Raw genomic sequence first — 17,125 nt, 5'->3', positions numbered from 1 at the left:
TTAGCCTCGGACCATGGACGCACAATGCCGAATTACTGTGCCTAGTGTGGCCGCATGAAATCGAATTTATAATATCAGTTTTATAAAACCGATTTTAGCTAATTCCATATTATCCCGTAGTGTAGACGTGGCCCCAGACAGAGGACTGAGACATGGAAATCCTTGGGAGAGACAAAATACACTGCTGAGGGGAAACTGAGGTAGGCAATGCCTGAAATGCCACATTTGACCACAACAAGGGGATACTAGAGGGAAGGCAGGTCCTATGACAACTCATCTTTAATAAGAAACCATATTTTGTAAGTCTTGAAGGAAAAGCAGTCCTCAAAACTCAATCAGTGGGCCATCCAGGAAGGCATTATTAAACTAGGAGTCTATTCCACATTAGGTCATCCAACTGCCAGAAGTTTTATCTTTGTCTAAGTAAATTAAAGAAGATCAAAGCAGCCTAGTCCTGGAATGGAGAAGACTGAATTTTCTCACAAACAGAATCCAGCAGACCATAATAAAAGATGACAGTACTCATTCCAACTCCATGCCAATCATGATCTGCTTTGTGGCAAAAAAATTAAACATTAAGATTCAATAAATAACATTACCAAAACCAAAAAAGTTATCTCTAGCTTCAAGGTGTAACATTAAAATAGGTACTACTTAAAATTTATGTTTTACAACAAAAAACTAGCAGAAAGTTTTATATCTTTACAATCGCCTCTTGCTCTCTGCAAACACTATTCCATTATATTTTTCTAGTACACAGCTGAATACAGCAGCTGTGAGACTAAGAAATGCCAGAAACGAAGTAGGCTGGCATAAACCTTGTCTCGCATATAAAGTGAGATTCAATTTCAAATGCTGAAGCACAATAGCCAAATGAATCTGCAGAGAGTTGTTGAAAGGCATCAGTCCTCGATTCATAGTCCATTTTCTGGAGTCAGAGTATTTTAAAATCTCAAATATAAGAATTTTTATTAAAATGCATATGATAGGGTAAAGATAGAAAAAATAATTAGATGAATAATTTTCTACAACATAGAAGACTCCAAAAAGGTGGGAGGGGGGAGAAAAGAAGCAGCTGTTCCTGATGCACTAGGATTTCAAACTCAATGTTTCTTCAATTTCTCAGAGGGGTAGTGTTAGTCTGGATCTGTAAAAGCTGCAAAGAATCCTGTGGCACCTTATATACTAACAGACGTTTTGGAGCATGAGCTTTCGTGGGTGAATAGAGATTGCATTTGACGAAGTGGGTATTCACCCAAGAAAGCTCATGCTCCAAAACGTCTGTTAGTCTATAAGGTGCCACAGGATTCTTTGCTGCTTCTTCAATTTCTGTTTCCTATAATCACAGGATTGTGATTCACATTAAAGCACAACAGCTCTCCAAGAAGTCACACTGCTACAGATATCAGTCTAACTGAGAAGAATGCCTGTATTATCCGTGTAAGAAAACCTGTGTTGCCAAGCGTAAGGGATACCTATGTTACTTTCCACAAACTAGAGTACTTATGCTACACCTTTTATATCTACACATTCTACAAGTCATGTGAATTTAAAATTACTAAAATACAGTTAGCTTAGCTTTTAGCCACATTCTTCCAACACACATACCCTGTGCGTTACTGACACCCTAGCTGTAAAAATGAAGAAAGTCAGTCATACGCCCTTCATTTCCCAGAGACAGTATGGAAAGCCTGAAGACAAGCGAGCAGGTAAGGCAAGTGCAAACATTCAGAGAAATTTCTTAGAGACTGGAAAACAGTGCAGGAGAAAGTTTAGGAATAAGGAGAAATTGCAAAAACCCTTTGGCCAAATTAAACATCTCAACTAACTCCTAAATTCAGTCAGTGCGTGCACTAAATTGTACATAGTTTTTTTTAATCCACATCTGCACTGGATGTTTTTTACCCAAGAAACGCCTTGAACCTGCTCTAACTCTGGAGGAAATGACCCCATATGGGACCAACACTTTAGAATCTTTCTAACAGATTTCAGTGCATTATCCAAGCTACCCATCAGCTGGAGCCAGCAATGATAGGACAAAAAAATGTCGAAATGGTTTGTTAAGGATAATTACATTATGCTAAGGTATTTTCCCCACAGGAGAACTGCATATACCCTATGATGCTTATAGATTGGCTCCAATGCTTTCCTTCCTGCTAGAGTTTTTATACAGAGTAATGGGAGGATTAGAGAGCAAATGTGATGTTTCGTTGTGTATCGTCAGACCTGGAATCTTTGTGTGGAATTGGAATTAACTTGTTCTATTAGTTTTGCATTTGTTACTTGGGGCTGTGTGGTTGTTTCAGAGATATTCCTAGGGCTTCTCCACAGCACAGTGCTTTAAGTCAGGATTTCAAATTGCACGCAGAAAAATATAAACAAACAGTGTCCCTTGTAGATCATTATAACTTCTGTTTTTGGGGAAAGGCTGCACTCTTTTTCTGGCTTAAGCTTGCTGGGACAGTGAGAAGTAACTTAAAATTAGTATGTGACCTCAAAATCAGCTGTTTGTAATAGTTCCAGGTTAAGATGGCATGAAAATGGGAATTGTTGGAGGCAATTTTCGTGAAAGAAAACAAAGAACTTTAGTGTAATATTTCTGACCTTATCTCTTAAAGAATGTGGGAGATGTTACTTTAGTTCAGACCAGTGGTCTTTGACAGTAGTCCGCACTAGATGCTTCATAGGAAGTTGCAAGAAAACCTAAAGCAGATGTTTACCTATTCTAGGTATCTATACAAGTACCTACATAGGCCTCATCACTGGAATATCCATGTGCCTCCCATTCCTTAAAATATGACAGGGTCTAATTGTGGAATAGTTTGTCAATAGGCAAGAGGTATCCTCACCTCAGTCAGCCAGCACTGATATAATCAGTCAATTATAACAAGATAATGTTCATGTTAAACATATCTGGCCATGTTATAATCCTCTGAAAAATTTTCATTTCCACAGTAAAAGTGCAATTGCACATTGAAAAAATTCTCCTGAAAAATACTCTGGAAATAGTATATTAAAAATTATGTTTAAAGAGAAAATACTGAGGTTATAAAATCAAGCCCAAAGTTAGGAAGTACCAGAATTATAGTCGCCCATGCAACCTTAACTCTGCCTCCATATTCACATTACGATACAGACTTTAATTAAAAAGACGACATTGTTTTCTTCCACAGAACCTCAGCCTCATTCAGTGTGTAGGATAGATAATGCTCAGTGAATTAATCACCTTACATAGAGGGGAAGGCTGTTGCGTATGAAACACTACCTCATTCACTACTTAAATTGGAAAGTGTGTTGCTAATAAGGCATAGGTCTGCAGGAAGAGAAAAAACGGTCTTGTGGTTAAAGCACTTAATACATAGCAAAAGAACTGGGACCTATCCTTGGCTCTGCCACAGATTTCTTATGCAATTCTGGGCAAAAAACATTTAAGACCAAAATTTTCCACAGATGGCCTCTACTGTGTTTCTATATTTTGGCATCCAATCTGACACTCCTGGAGCCCAATCTTCTTTAAGAGCTCAGCAGTCACACTAAGTTAAAGTCACTGAGAGTTATGAATCTTCAGCAACTCTGAAAAGTCAGACCCTAAGTGTCACCCAATCACTGAAACACTCAGTAGAGACACTTGCAAATTTTGGCCTTAAATCTGGACCTCAGTTCCCCCATCTGTAAAATGATTTTGCCTCCCTACCTCACATGGGTGTTGTAAATATTAAGTGGTTAATGTCTGTGGGGTGCAGGGACAACACACAATGAGCAGGATAATAAATATTCAACAGCTCCCTCAATCACTGAGCACCATCTATGCTGTGCACTCAATGAGAGAAGAGTCCTGTAGGGACAAAGGGCAGCCTCTAATTACATTATATGCAATCATAATGCATATATTACTTTCCTCCATGTGAAAGATTGCATAAGCAATCCTCAATTCTGACATTTCCTAACTTGCCCCATGCAGTTTATTCCACAGACAAGAACTGAGGCACCAAAACAGGCATCAAGCTCTGGAACACCGGCATATCAAGACATATGCTGAACTACTTTAAGTAATAATGCTGCTGGAGCACCAAGACAGGCACTGAAGCATCAACACAAGAGCCACAGGTGCCAAAATGGAGGCTGAGCACCAAGCACACACTCGGACAGAGGCATCGGTAACATCCAAAAACAGTCACTGAAGTGCCAAGGTGAACGCCAAAGTATAGAACTGCCATAGCTGGAGAGCTAAAGCTCAAGAGAAAGGACTAAGCTCCACTCCATTTCTTACACTCATGCTACACTTCAGCTGAGGTAGTAGATAAGAAGCATAGCCCAATCTTGGGAGTACCAGTCATACTAGGTTCAAGCTTGCTACGTTGGTGCTCCTCCCCCATAAGGATTACCTGGAACTGTAGTCTATTTCTGCTACAATTATGTTTTGTTTGAAATGTGGGCAGATTTAAAAGTGTAAGAAAAGCAATCAACTGTTCTGCTGACTTTTCATTTTACAAGTATATCTATAAATTTTCCTGGTACATACAGAACATAAGTTTGCATAGTTTCCTCTTTTACAGAGGCTTTTTGGTTACATACCCCTTTGATGCATGTCTGAGTTTTTAGTTTTCATTTTCTTTTCTTTGAAAACCCTGAGAGATTTTCCTGCTTCAGATTGCTAGACTCCTCTGAGAATCTTTTCTTCCATTTATTCATTTTAAAACAGATCCAATTGCCTACTATCCAGTGACTTCAAATGACACTTCCACAAGTTTATCATTTTGACACAACAGATTTGAGTAGAAATCTGGATCTTCCATTTCAGCTACTAGAACAGGGGTTGGCAACCTCTGGCACACCCCTCACCAAGGTAAGCACCCTGGCAGTCCAGGCCAGTTTGTTTACTTGCTGCTTCTGCAGGTTTGGCCAGTCACGGCTCCAACTGACCGATGTTCGCTGCTCCAGGTCAATGGGGTCTGTGGGAAGCGGCGCGAGCTGAGGGATGTGCTGGCCACAAAGAACTAAGGAGAATTTTCTGCGTGACATTACAATGCACTCTGCTGCCAAGAAACAAGAACTTAAGGAGTGGCGGGACAGCAAGAAGAGGGACCGAAAGAATGCGGCACGCCAGAATGAAGTCACGAAGCAGCTCTTAAATATTATGGAGCGCCAAGAGGACATGCTCCAGGCAATACTAACACTGCAAACCAAGCAACTCCACACCCGCCCTCGCAAAACTCTTTCCCATGCAACCCGCAGACACCACCACCAGACTCTGATCAATCTCTTGGTTCCAGTCTGTACCAGCTGCATACCACTCCTCCCCCGTCACAGTCCAGCCCTGCGGACACCCACTACCCTCAAGACCCATCTCTCTGCAGTTTAGCCCTGCTGAAGTACAGTACCCACCGCACTGTACTCCAAAAGAAGAAGGATAGATATAATCCCTGGACATACACAAATCTTGAACCACTCTAGGACCCCACCTTCTTCTGGAACCTTCCCTTCCCCCTCAGTGCTAGTGGGTTTTTTTTGTTTGACTCTCTTCTCCAGTTATTTTTTAATAAAAGAATTGTGTTGGTTTGAAAGCAATCTTTATTCTATTAATTGAAAGCAAACAGAACCCTGCAAAGCAACAGACAATTATCTTAACCCTTTATATTGCATTGTCTGCACCAATCACAACCAGCTTTAAACAGCCCAAGCGCACTCAACAGTCATTCTGCACTTGCTCAGCCTGTTGAACCGCTCCCTGCTACTGTCAAGGTGTCCCATGGATAACTTCATAAGTCATGGTATTAAGGGGTAGGAGGGGTGTCCCAGGATCACAATGGGTATTTCAACTTCCCCTACAGTGATCTTCTGGTCCAGGAAGAAAGTCCCTGCTTGCAGCTTCCTGAACAGGTCAGTGTTCCGAAAGATGCAGGCGTCACGCACCTTTCTGGACCAGCCTGTGTTAATATCTGTGAAACGCCCATGGTGATCCACAAGCACTTGGAGAACCATTGAGAAATGCCCCTTCCAATTAATGTACTCGGTGGCTAGGTAGTCTGGTGCCAGAATTGGAATATGCATGCCATCTATCGCCCCTCCACAATTAGGAAAGCCCATTTGTACAAAGCCATCCACAATGTCATGCACGTTGCCCAGAGTTACGGTCTTTCGAAGCAGGATGCAATTAATGCTCCTGCACAGTTCCGTCAACACGAGTCCAACCATCGACTTTCCCCACTCCAAACTTGTTAGCAACCGATCAGTAGCAGGCTGGAATAGCCAATTTTCACAGTACAATCACCACACGCTTCTCCAATGGCAGGGCAGCTCTCATTCCAATGTCCTTGCCCCGCAGGTCTGGGGCAAGCTCATCACACAGTGCCATAAATGTGGCTTTCCTCATCCAAAAGTTCTGCAGCCACCGCTCGTCATCCCAGACATGCATGACAATGTGATCCCACCACTCAGTGCTTGTTTCCAAACCTCAAAAGCGGCATTCCACTGTCATCAGCACCTCCATAAATACCACAAGCAATCTCATGTTGTAGCTAGTACATGTGGCAAGATCAATGTCATACTTCTCTGGTCTTTGTATTTTAAGGAATATCTCCACTGCCACTTGTGACATGTTAGTCCGAGCAAGAAGTACTGGTCAACAGTTTGGGATCCATTCCTGCAGACCGAAGAGGAAGAGAGCACAGTACACAAACCATTGAAAGATGACACCAAGAGCGGACAGAAGCACAGGGATTGACGGGATGTGAAGCAATGCACCACGGGGCATTGGAACAGGACCAAGGTTGCCCCGTGCCCCTCCGCCTTCCCATAACTCTTAGCAGCAGCAGCAGAAGAGATGCACTGTGGTATAGCTGCCTAGAGTGCACCACTCTGAATACCACTGCAAGTGCCGCAAATGTGAACACGCTATTGTGCAGGCATCTTGACAGTATGAACACACAACAGCGGTTTCCCTTCAGCACTCTCTGAGCGGAGCTATAACCCTGCCAGTGCAGACATACCCTTAGACTAGGTTTTGTACATGAAAGAGCTCAGACCTTCAAACCTCCAACAAAATTAACACTTACTGAAATCTAATCTTATGTTTAGAATCTTTTTCGAGTGTAGCCTTTTAGAATGGTCCTCTTTTGCCATTATTGTTCATAACTGGAAGATGCTCCTTCACCTAAAGCCAAACATATTCTTCTATATAATGAATTCCATGAACTATCTATCCTTTTCCAAAATTGTTGCTATCGCATCCAAGCAAAAATGGCTGAACATGATAGGGTTTCTTTTAAATGTAATCTTAACTCAATTTCCTGGGTTTGTAATACTTGCTTCTGGGATAGTTTCAAAATCTCTGGAAGTGTTTTTAACCTTGTATTACTGATGTATACTCTAAACCTTCTTGCCACTTTTGCATAGTCTTCCTCTGTGACTAAACATTTAAATCATAAACTTGCTAGGAGAAGTAATAAGCCCCTTTTTTGTAATATTTGTGCCTACAGGGCCACTGTCAACCTATTCGGATACTTTAAAATTAAGGGCTCACAAACCCAAAGACAGGGCCCACATTTTAGCAGCTTTTCGCTTGTAACCTAGTCTATTTTTTCCTTTGTGCAATTTTATATGTCTACTCATTAGTCTTGCCACACCAACCTTAACAGTCTTTTCCTCCTTGATGTTGACACCCTTCAGATATTTGTAAATGTATGTCACCTCTTATTCTTTCACTCTCCATCCCAAGCTACACATATTAAATCATCTTAATCATTCTTCATATTTTAATTGCTCCAAGCCCTTTTTCGTTCTAGTTCTGTATATCCTTATCCTTCAAATCCCAGTGGATGAAATGGCAACAATAAAATATTCATTTAAAAACCTACAAAAACAATGACCCAACAGTTCAAGGCTGCTATTCATTTTTAGTCAAATTTTATGGTACAGAAATATAAAAACATTCTTTCAAAATGAAAGACATGGTAAGAGCTAAACGGATTTAATTTCACCCACAAGCCACCTCTTTGTATGTGTATCTTCTCTTTCCCCAAACACCTGTATCCTTTTCCCTCCAGTATTTTTCTTACTCTACTCATCCGCTGACATGCTTTAAGTAGCATTTATCTCAGCAACTAGGGAAAGAAGTGCTTCAGAGGAGGACTTGGTGCTTCTGCAGCCACACCAACTCCATAATATGAAAAGGGAAGATCTTAATTTTCTGAAGGGAAGCTTCAGATCAGCTCTCCAGCCAGTTGCTGGGGATCCGGGGAGTAGCTTTCTAGCTGCTCCCCGACTAATAGTTCAATCTTTGTAAGTGACTGGCCAATGTAAAGAGTAGGGGGTGAGCCAAATCTTCTACTCGGCAGGCTGAGCTACAGTGTGGGTTTCTCTATCAGGGAAAAAGAACTGGAAAGGGAAAGAGGCCATGATTATGTAATCCCAGTGATCACACAGGAGCTTTAAATCCACCATTAGAAGTAGCTTTACACTAAGCAAGCCTGTGGTATAGAAGTACTGAAGAAAACAAAATTTCTCTAAGGAAGAAGAACTCTATTTTTGACTTTCAAGAGTTATCTATAATCAAACAGTGTAGAAAAGCAGCATAAATACCAGGAAAGGCTGCAAGTTACATCTTTAATTTTAAAGCCAATGTACAGCACAGTAAAAAACTAATGGTTTTTAAAGTTTGAATTACACGATATGCCACAAACAAGTAACAACACTCTTTGTCATGTCGTCTGCAGGGACTGAACCCAGAATGGCTGAATCTAAGAACATGAACCTTTACTACTCAAACTGAAGAGTCATGTCCATTAGCTCAGATGCAGTGGCAGACCCAAAGCTCTTTATGTGGTCTAGCCACTAACTGGAAAACAAAGATACATTGTGTCAGCATGAATTACCCAGGGATAAAGTATCTGAGTCACGTTATTTGTTAGCAGATTTGAGCAGTCTTAAAACCAATCAGGCCTGGTCCACATTTAAAAATTTGACCAACCTAAACTACAATACTCAGGGATGTGAATTTTTCCCACCCCTGACTACCCAGTTAAATGTTCCTAATCCCTAGTGTAGACATAGCTAGATCAATGGTAGCATTCTTCCATTGATCTAGCTACCGCCACTCAGAGGGGCAGATTAACTACAGAAACAGAACAACCCCTTCCATTGTTGTAGGAAGCATCTACACTACGGCTCTATAGAGGCACAGCTAGCTACAGCTGCACCACTCTAGTGCCCAAAGCATAGACATGGCCTCAATCACAAAACATACCTGTCATCAAAGAGGAGAGTGAAAGTGTGCTCTTACTTCAAGTTAGCCACGAGGGTCTGCAAAACAGCAGGATGACCCAAACTTAACACAATTATATAGGGTCATATTGGACTTTCAACCTTAATATGAAATTCCCAATGATATTAGTAGAAGTTGCACATATGAATATGATACAGGAGATCTTGACAAATTGAGGCCAGGAGCGCTCTTCCAAGGAGGAGCAATATCAAAATTCTGCAAAATCTAAGGTTTTATTTTAAAAAATTAAGTTTACAGCACTTATTGTTACAAAGATTACTCTCAGGTAATATTTTTAAGGTTAACAACTGTAGTAATGTCGCTATAAGTCTAGGAAATGCCACACAAATCAGACCCGTAGTCCATCTAATCCGATACCCTGTCTCTAAAAATGATCAGGATCAGCTGCTTCAGAGAAAAGTACAATAAACCCTGCAGTAGGCAGTTGCAGAATAATATGCCCACAGGGAAAGTTTATTCCTAAATTCCATCAGTTAAAGACTGGCTTATGTACTGCAGCCAGTGGTTTATATCTCTTCCAAGACTCTTGGGGTTTTTTTGTGTTTTATTCATTCTTAGTATAACACTCGATATTTCTTCTATCCATGTCAACATTCAGTTGTTTTTTTTAATTCTACAAAGCTCTTTGCCTCAATGATATCTTGTGGCAATGAGTTCCACAAGCTAATTGTGTTTTGCTTATTCTCTTTTATCTGTTTTAAATTAGCCATCTTTTGATATCATGGAAAGTCCTCTTGTTCTTATATTATGAAAAAAGGTGAATAGAAGCGCTTGATCCATCTTCTCCATATCATTCATCGATTCCAAGGCCAGAAGGGACCATTATCATCTAGTTTAACCTCCTGTATAACACAGGCCAGAGAACTTCCCCAAAATAATTCCTAGAAAATATGTTAGAAAAAAATCCAGTCTTGATTTTAAAATAGTGAGTGATAGAGACTTCACAACAACTCTTGGCAATTTGCTCCAATCATGAATTACCCTCACTGTAAAAAAAATTATGCCTTATTTCCTGTCTGAAGTTGTCTAATTTCAACTTCAAACCATTGTATCATATTGTACTTTCTCTGCTAGATTAAAGAGCCCATAAGAGCTATCCTTTGGGTACAACAAATTGGGGTGACGGCCCGGGCTCTGCACTTTGGGAGTCCCCATACTTCAATAAAATCACAAGGAGGCGGGCGGGGAGGTGAGGCAGGTACAGAGCAGGGTGAAGAGGTGAATAGGGAGGCGAGCGGCAGGTGGGCCAGGGGAGGTGGGGCAAGAAGACCCCTACCAGAGCCTCCCCCTCCTCACATTACCTCCTGCCTGCCAGCAGGCCCCGCCAATCAGCACCTCTCCCTCCCTCTCAGTGCTTCCCACCTGCCATGGATCAGATGCTTCGCAGCATCAGGAGGCACTGGGGAAGAAAGGGAGAGAAGTGAGAGTGCAGTGCATTCGGGGGAGGGGGCGGAACTGGGAGGGGCAGGAAGAGGCAGGCAGGACCTGGGTGGATCCTCCAGCCAATTAGAAACTCAGTGCTTATGCCCTGGGCCCCGCACCCTCCTTAGGGATGGCTCTGGAGCCTATTATCAAATATTTGTTCCCCATGTAGATATTTACAGAGTAACCAGTTCAGCCCTTGGCCTTCTCTTTGTTAAGCTAAATAGACTTAAAGATCACAATCTATCAATATAAGGCAAATTTTCTAATCCTTCAGATATTTTCATGACTCTTCTCTGAACCCTCTGCAATTTATCATCCTTCTTGATCTGTGGGCATCATAATGGGACACGGTATTCCAGCAGAAGGAACACCAGTGCCAAATACATAGGAAAAATAATACCTCTGCTCCTCCCTGAGATTTCCCTGTTTACACATCCTAGGATCACATTAGCTCTTAAGAACATAAGAACGGCCATAGTGGGTCAGACTAAAAGTCCATCTAGCCCAGTATCCTGTCTTCCGACAGTAGCCAATGCCAGGTGCCCCAGAGGGAATGAGCAGAACAAGTAATCATCAAATGATCCATCCCCTGACGTTTTGGTGACAACTTCAGACTGGGAGCTAAAATTCAGCTGCTTATCCATCATGACACCTAGATCTGTTTCCAAAGTCACTGCTTCTGAGGACAGAATTCCCCATCCTGTAATTATGGCCTACATTCTTGGTTCCTAGATGTATACATTTAGCCATATTCAAACACATATTGTTAAATTGTGCCCAGTTTACCAAGTGATCCAGATCACTCTGAATAAGTCCTCTTCATTATTTACCACTCCCCAATTTTTGGGTCATCTGCAAACATTATTAGTGAGGATTTTTTGTTTTCTTCCAGTCATGAATAAAAATGTTAAACAGCGTAGGGCTAAGAAGTGATGCATGCAGGACCCTGCTGGAAACACACCCACTCAATGACAATTTCCTGTTTACAGTTACATTTTGACACCTATCTATTTAACGTGCGCTGTGTTAATTTTAATATTGTTCTAGTTTTTTAAGCAAAATGTTGTGCAGTACCAAGTCAAATACCTTACACAAGTCTCAGTATATCATGTCAACACTATTACCTTTATCAAACTTGTAATATCATAGTTTGACAGGCTCTATTTTCCATAAACCCATGTTAATTTGTATTGATTACATTACCCGCCTTTAATATTCATTAATCTAGTCTTGCATCAGCCACTCCATTAGCTTGCCTGGGATCAATGTCAGGTTGATGGGCCTACAATTATCGGGTCAACCCGTTTACCCTTTTTTATAAACTGGCACAACATTAGTTGTCTTCCAGTATTCTCAAACTTCCCTAGTGCCCCAAGACTTATTGAAAATCACCATTAAAGGTGCAGCACGCTCCTCAGCCAGCTCATTATTGTGTCATCTCTTATTCATCCCCTAAGGTAAACATTCCCAGTCTTTACATTCTCTTCATATTAAAGTTTTTCTATGCTTTTATTCATTCTTCCCACCCACCTGTGAGACCTCTCTATTTCTACTAAATCATTTTTGAGGTAATGAGCAGCACTGAACAGAGTATTTCACGTGGATGGAAAACACCAATTTGTACACTGGTATTATAATAGTATAATAATTTCAGTGTTCTTTCCCATACTATTCCAAGCCTGCAGAGACACAGCTCTAGTACTATTTGGGCAACGAGGGAAAAAAGTGGGGTGAAGAAGCTGCTACTCTGTGGGTTGGACTGGGCAGGGAGCACTGTGGGAAGAAGAAAGGCATTCCAGCCACCCCAGCAAAGGGATGCAGGGCATGGGGTAAGCTTTGCCTATCTCACCAAAAGATTGTATTTGTAGAACGAAAGCCAACATAAGAAGATTTATTATGGAGAAGAGTTAGCATAAAGTGATTTACTGAGAGTGGGCATCATTAGCTGTATTATTACGTGAGTGAAATGGAAGCAGCATTAATTGATTTGGTGTAGTTTGTATATATTTATTTTAGCGGTGGACAGCTATCACTCAGGTGTATTACTCAAGCAGCAAATAGCAATGTTTGGACCCCAGCAACATGGTACATGCTGGAGACCAGGAAACATGGGCACAGCCTGTGGCACTGATATATTTTAGTCTGGTGAGCAGGTTTAGTCCATAGGGCTAGGAGGTAATGGGAATGTTGTTCAAATTGTGCAGATATGGCACATAAAATTCAAACTATGTTAAGTTATTCATGTGATTGAGGTTTTGCTTCCAAACAGAGCTGTTACTTGTAAATGGGGTTAACAGATGCTCCTTCCCAGCTACATGGGCATTATTTTGAAACATGAACATTAAATTTAAATATAATAGATGCTTTTTAAGTAACTGAATTAGTTGGCTGGTTACTGCTGTTCCATTCTAAATGAAGGGAACTAGTTATTCTCTACAACTAAAATTCAAGATATCAAGATAGCATTTGTACCAATGCTTATCTGAAGAAACCAACATTTCCCTGCGAAAGCTAGTATAACATCTCTTCTTGGAAATATTGAGTTTCATCCAAAAGCTGTCATGATATTTTCGCTACTGATTCTAATAATATATTTTATTTCTATTATATTTATTTTCCATTTGCATTATACAGGAGACCACGGTTGGAAATTTAAATCCTAATCACAATGAAAAACACAATAATTCATCTTACTGGAGTTTTCTGATGCCCTTGCTCTCAAGCGCATTATTCCATCATTATACTTATTTTTTGTTTGTATATGTAAGACCGTCCAGAGCTGTACAAGAATCAAAATCAAAGTATTTTATAGAAAGTTGCTATTCCTTACAATAATTATAAAATTATGGACTTTTTTTTTTTAAGGGGGGGGCTTAAAGTGTTACAATTTCAATGCAGTTCTGTACAGAGAAGCATTTAAAATAACTGGCGCACGAACTGGAGACTCTGCCTACCCTTTGGTGTCACTTTAGAAACTGATCAAAACTTTGTTGTCTGATGCTAAAGAATATTCTGGTAAACAAACATAGATAAACAGCTACTTGATTTTTAGAGATCATACTTGTCACTCAAATTAATGTTTTGTTTTAGAAAGGGTCTGTGTTCACTCGGGAGTTAGCCTGGACTCTTACCTGAGTGTTGCCAGAACCCAGGGGCAGGCAAACTATTTGGCCTGAGGGCCACATCTGTGTTGCGAAATTGTATGGACGGCTGGGTAGAGAAGGCTGTGCCTCTCCAAACTGCCTGGCCCCCACCCCTTATCCAACCCTTCCCACCCCGACTGCCCTCCTCAAACCGCCGACCCATCCAATCCCTCCTGCTTCTTGTCCCCTGACTGCCCTCCCCGGGACCCCAGCCCCTAACCTCCCCCTGGTACCCCACCACCTATCCAACCCCCCCTGCTCCCTGTCCCCTGAGTACCCCAACCCCTATCCACACCCTGCCCCTAACTGCCCCCCAGGACACACCCCCTATCCAATCCCCCCTGCTCCCTGTCCCCTGACTGCCCCCGGGACCTCCTGCCCCTTATCCAACCCCCCCTTACCATGCTGCTCAGAGCAGCTGGAGCTCGCAGCCCCACCGCCTGGCTGGAGCCAGCCATGCCACCTGTGCTGCCTGGCAGGAGCGGCAGGCCAGAGCTCTGGTGGCAGGGAGAGCTGAGGTGGAGGGGGTGGGAGCTAGCCTCCACGGCTGGGAGCTCAGGGGCCAGGCAGGATGGCCCTGCAGGCCGGATGTGGCCCCCAGGCTGTAGTTTGCCCACCTCTGCCCTAACCTTTCACTCAGGCTGCTAATCTGCTCCTTTTGCAGTGAGACATAGGTCAAATCACTCCAATGCTGACAGTCCTCTAGTGCCTTCTCACAGTTCCCACATGTGCCCAGAAGGAAAGTTTTTCCCTAATTTATGAGAAAATGAGATATGCCCCAGAAGTTCTAGTGGCACACAAGGCTGTGCAGCACCAGTGAGGACACATAATCTGGGTATAGAGTCACAGCATGGCTGCTCACACCCTGTTGGGCTAACCCAGGTGCAGATGACCCACATTTTTTCTGTGTATATGAAGAAATACCCAAAATATTTTACGGAAATCAAATACTTTTATTTTGCTGCATCACTTAAACTAATTAATAATTTGGGTATTATATACAAGACTTAAGTGTTCTCATTTCTGGTGTCAAAAGTGACTAGAAGTAGTCAGGAAAACAATTATTGTATGAGGCAAGTTTTTTCAAATGTAAGCAAGACACACAATCCCCAGTTATAACTACTGAAAGCTCACAGAACTCTCAGTGAAATCTGACAAGCACAACGAGGCATAAAAAAAATAAAACAGTATCTATAAAGAAATCTGCAGCAGGTCAACACACAATCAATGAAAAGCCTATCCGGTTCTTTGTGTTACACACAAGTCGTTATTCACAAACTGAGATGTTATGTATAATGAGTGATGGCAGTCTTCATGACATAACAAAAAAGCAGTGTTTAAGAACATTCAGTCTAGAGACTGGGAAGGGAAGGTAGTTAACAGCACATCCTCATGCAGTTTGTATGCTGCCTCATGCTCTAGCCATACTCTAGTTTCAGCACCCTGGATCTCCAGGTTTTTCTCAGCTGCTGCACAAACACCTGAACTTCCCCAGAATAGTTCTGAACATTCACACTGCTCGAGAATAAACTGACTTTCCAGAGACAATCCCAACATGACCCCACCCCACGAGGTTTCCGTTCTCCACTGGTTTTGGGGATGTGCTGACGTATCTTCATTCAAATTACAAAGCTGAGGTATGAGAGGCCTGCCCACTGATTCAGCAACCAAAATCCCCATCCAGCCTCTGCCCATAAGCTTCCATCCAGACAAAATACCCATCACACAAGGGATATCACCCCCAAACCCAGTCACTCATCTCCTAACTTCATGTGTATGTCCAGAAACCACTGCACATGCTACTGAGCAGGCAGGAAAGGAAACACTGGATCAGCAACAGAGAGGTCTAAATACAGAGCAGTGTATTTATATTACAAAGAGGTACAGAAAGGCCAAAAGAGCACCAGGGTTTTTGTTAAACGATGATGGAGGAGGGAGTGTCCCAATCCATCTCTCTGGCGCTGTACATCGCGTACACTGTAAGTACAGCTAATCACAGCTTGTGTTTCACTGTGACTGAGAAGTTATTGCCGTACATGACAATACCCTTCCTCACCCCTTCTGCTCCTTCCCCCCAGCTCATCTCTCAACCTCCCCCCGCCTAAACTTCCCTCTTTGGGTCTTCACCCCAAACCAGATCGTCTCCCCTCCCCCCCAGTTATCCACCGCCTCACCCCAGACAGACCTGCACATTTTCATTTTTGCCTTCCCTTCCCCACTCCCAATCAACCCATATCCCCCCTCTTCCTCAGCCACACCCCCTCCCCCAGCCAGACCATCTCCCCTTACCAGCCCCTCCCCTCCTCCCAGCATTGCAGCAGCCTCCCGGTCTCCAACGACGGTGGCTGCCACCCGTGTCCTCCTGCCGCCCCTCCTCCCCCACAACGCACCCGGGAAACGACAGCAACGTTCCCTAACAACAGCAGCAAACAGCAGGCCCGGCCCCTCCCTGGGCCTCGCGCGCACAATGAGCCCCGCGCGCAGCCCCCTGCCTCGCGGGGGAGGTGGCGGGGGCCGGGGGTTGCGGCCGCTCAGCCTCCTCCCCTTCGCTCACCATCGCTGCGCTTGATCTCCACGTAGATCCCGATCTGGATCTTGCCGAAGTTGGCCGCTGCCATCGCTTCATGGGGCAGCCGGGGTCCGAAGCGCTGCCGGCCGGACGCGCAGGGGGCGGGGAGGGCGCAGGGCAGCGGCAAGCGGCTCCGGGGGAGGGGAGAAAAGGCGCCGGCCGGATACAACAGGCGCTGGGAGCCGCTGCGCCTGCGCACTTCATGGAGGCGTCACTCGGCGGGACCGGCTTAAGCGGTGGGAGGGGAAGGTGGAAGCTCCGGCTTGGCCTCAGCCTGCCACCTTCTCCCCTGGCAGGAGAGGGCGCTCGGCCCGGTGGCCTGGCAGAGCCTCGCCGCCTTCCCTGCCCCTCGGGAGCTCTGCCCGGGAGCGCTCGTGGGGATGTGGTGGTGAGCTCGCCATGGCCCTGCCTACGGTACCCGCCCTGCCGCTGTGATTCCTCCTCGCGTGACTGCTGCCCTGGCTGAGCTCACGCGGGTCGCGCCCCTCCACCCCAGGTACCGCCGTCCTGTGCTAACTCGCCTCCCGCGCTGATCCCACAGCCCCTCTGTTAAAAACTGCGCCTCGCACCGATCAACCCTCCCATCCCATCCCGTGGTGACACCCCGACCATGGCGGTAAAGGCAGCCCGTTATAACCAGCACTTTGCTCTTATCCTTTTCCTCCCCCAGCTCGGCATTCCCCTGTTCAAAACCTGCCTCTCGCA

General features: G+C 43.7%; 1 protein-coding gene across 5 annotated transcripts in view; it reads right to left on the bottom strand.

The window, feature by feature from the left end:
- Positions 1–16,625, bottom strand: part of KIF2A (kinesin family member 2A) — an 87,274-nt gene extending 70,649 nt beyond the window's left edge. For 3 of the 5 annotated variants that reach the window (XM_032801171.2, XM_032801174.2, XM_032801173.2), the window contains exon 1: positions 16,406–16,625. In XM_032801171.2, the coding sequence (XP_032657062.1) occupies positions 16,406–16,469 (64 nt within the window). In that variant the 5' untranslated portion in view covers positions 16,470–16,625. The remainder of the gene's footprint in view (positions 1–16,405) is intronic. The other 2 variants (XM_032801175.2, XM_032801170.2) reach the window with 2 other exon arrangements.
- Between the last annotated feature and the right edge of the window lie 500 nt (positions 16,626–17,125).

Source organism: Chelonoidis abingdonii, chromosome 6, assembly GCF_003597395.2.
Source record: "Chelonoidis abingdonii isolate Lonesome George chromosome 6, CheloAbing_2.0, whole genome shotgun sequence".
Classification (NCBI taxonomy): domain Eukaryota; kingdom Metazoa; phylum Chordata; order Testudines; family Testudinidae; genus Chelonoidis; species Chelonoidis abingdonii.
This window is presented reverse-complemented; position numbering and strand designations above follow the sequence as displayed.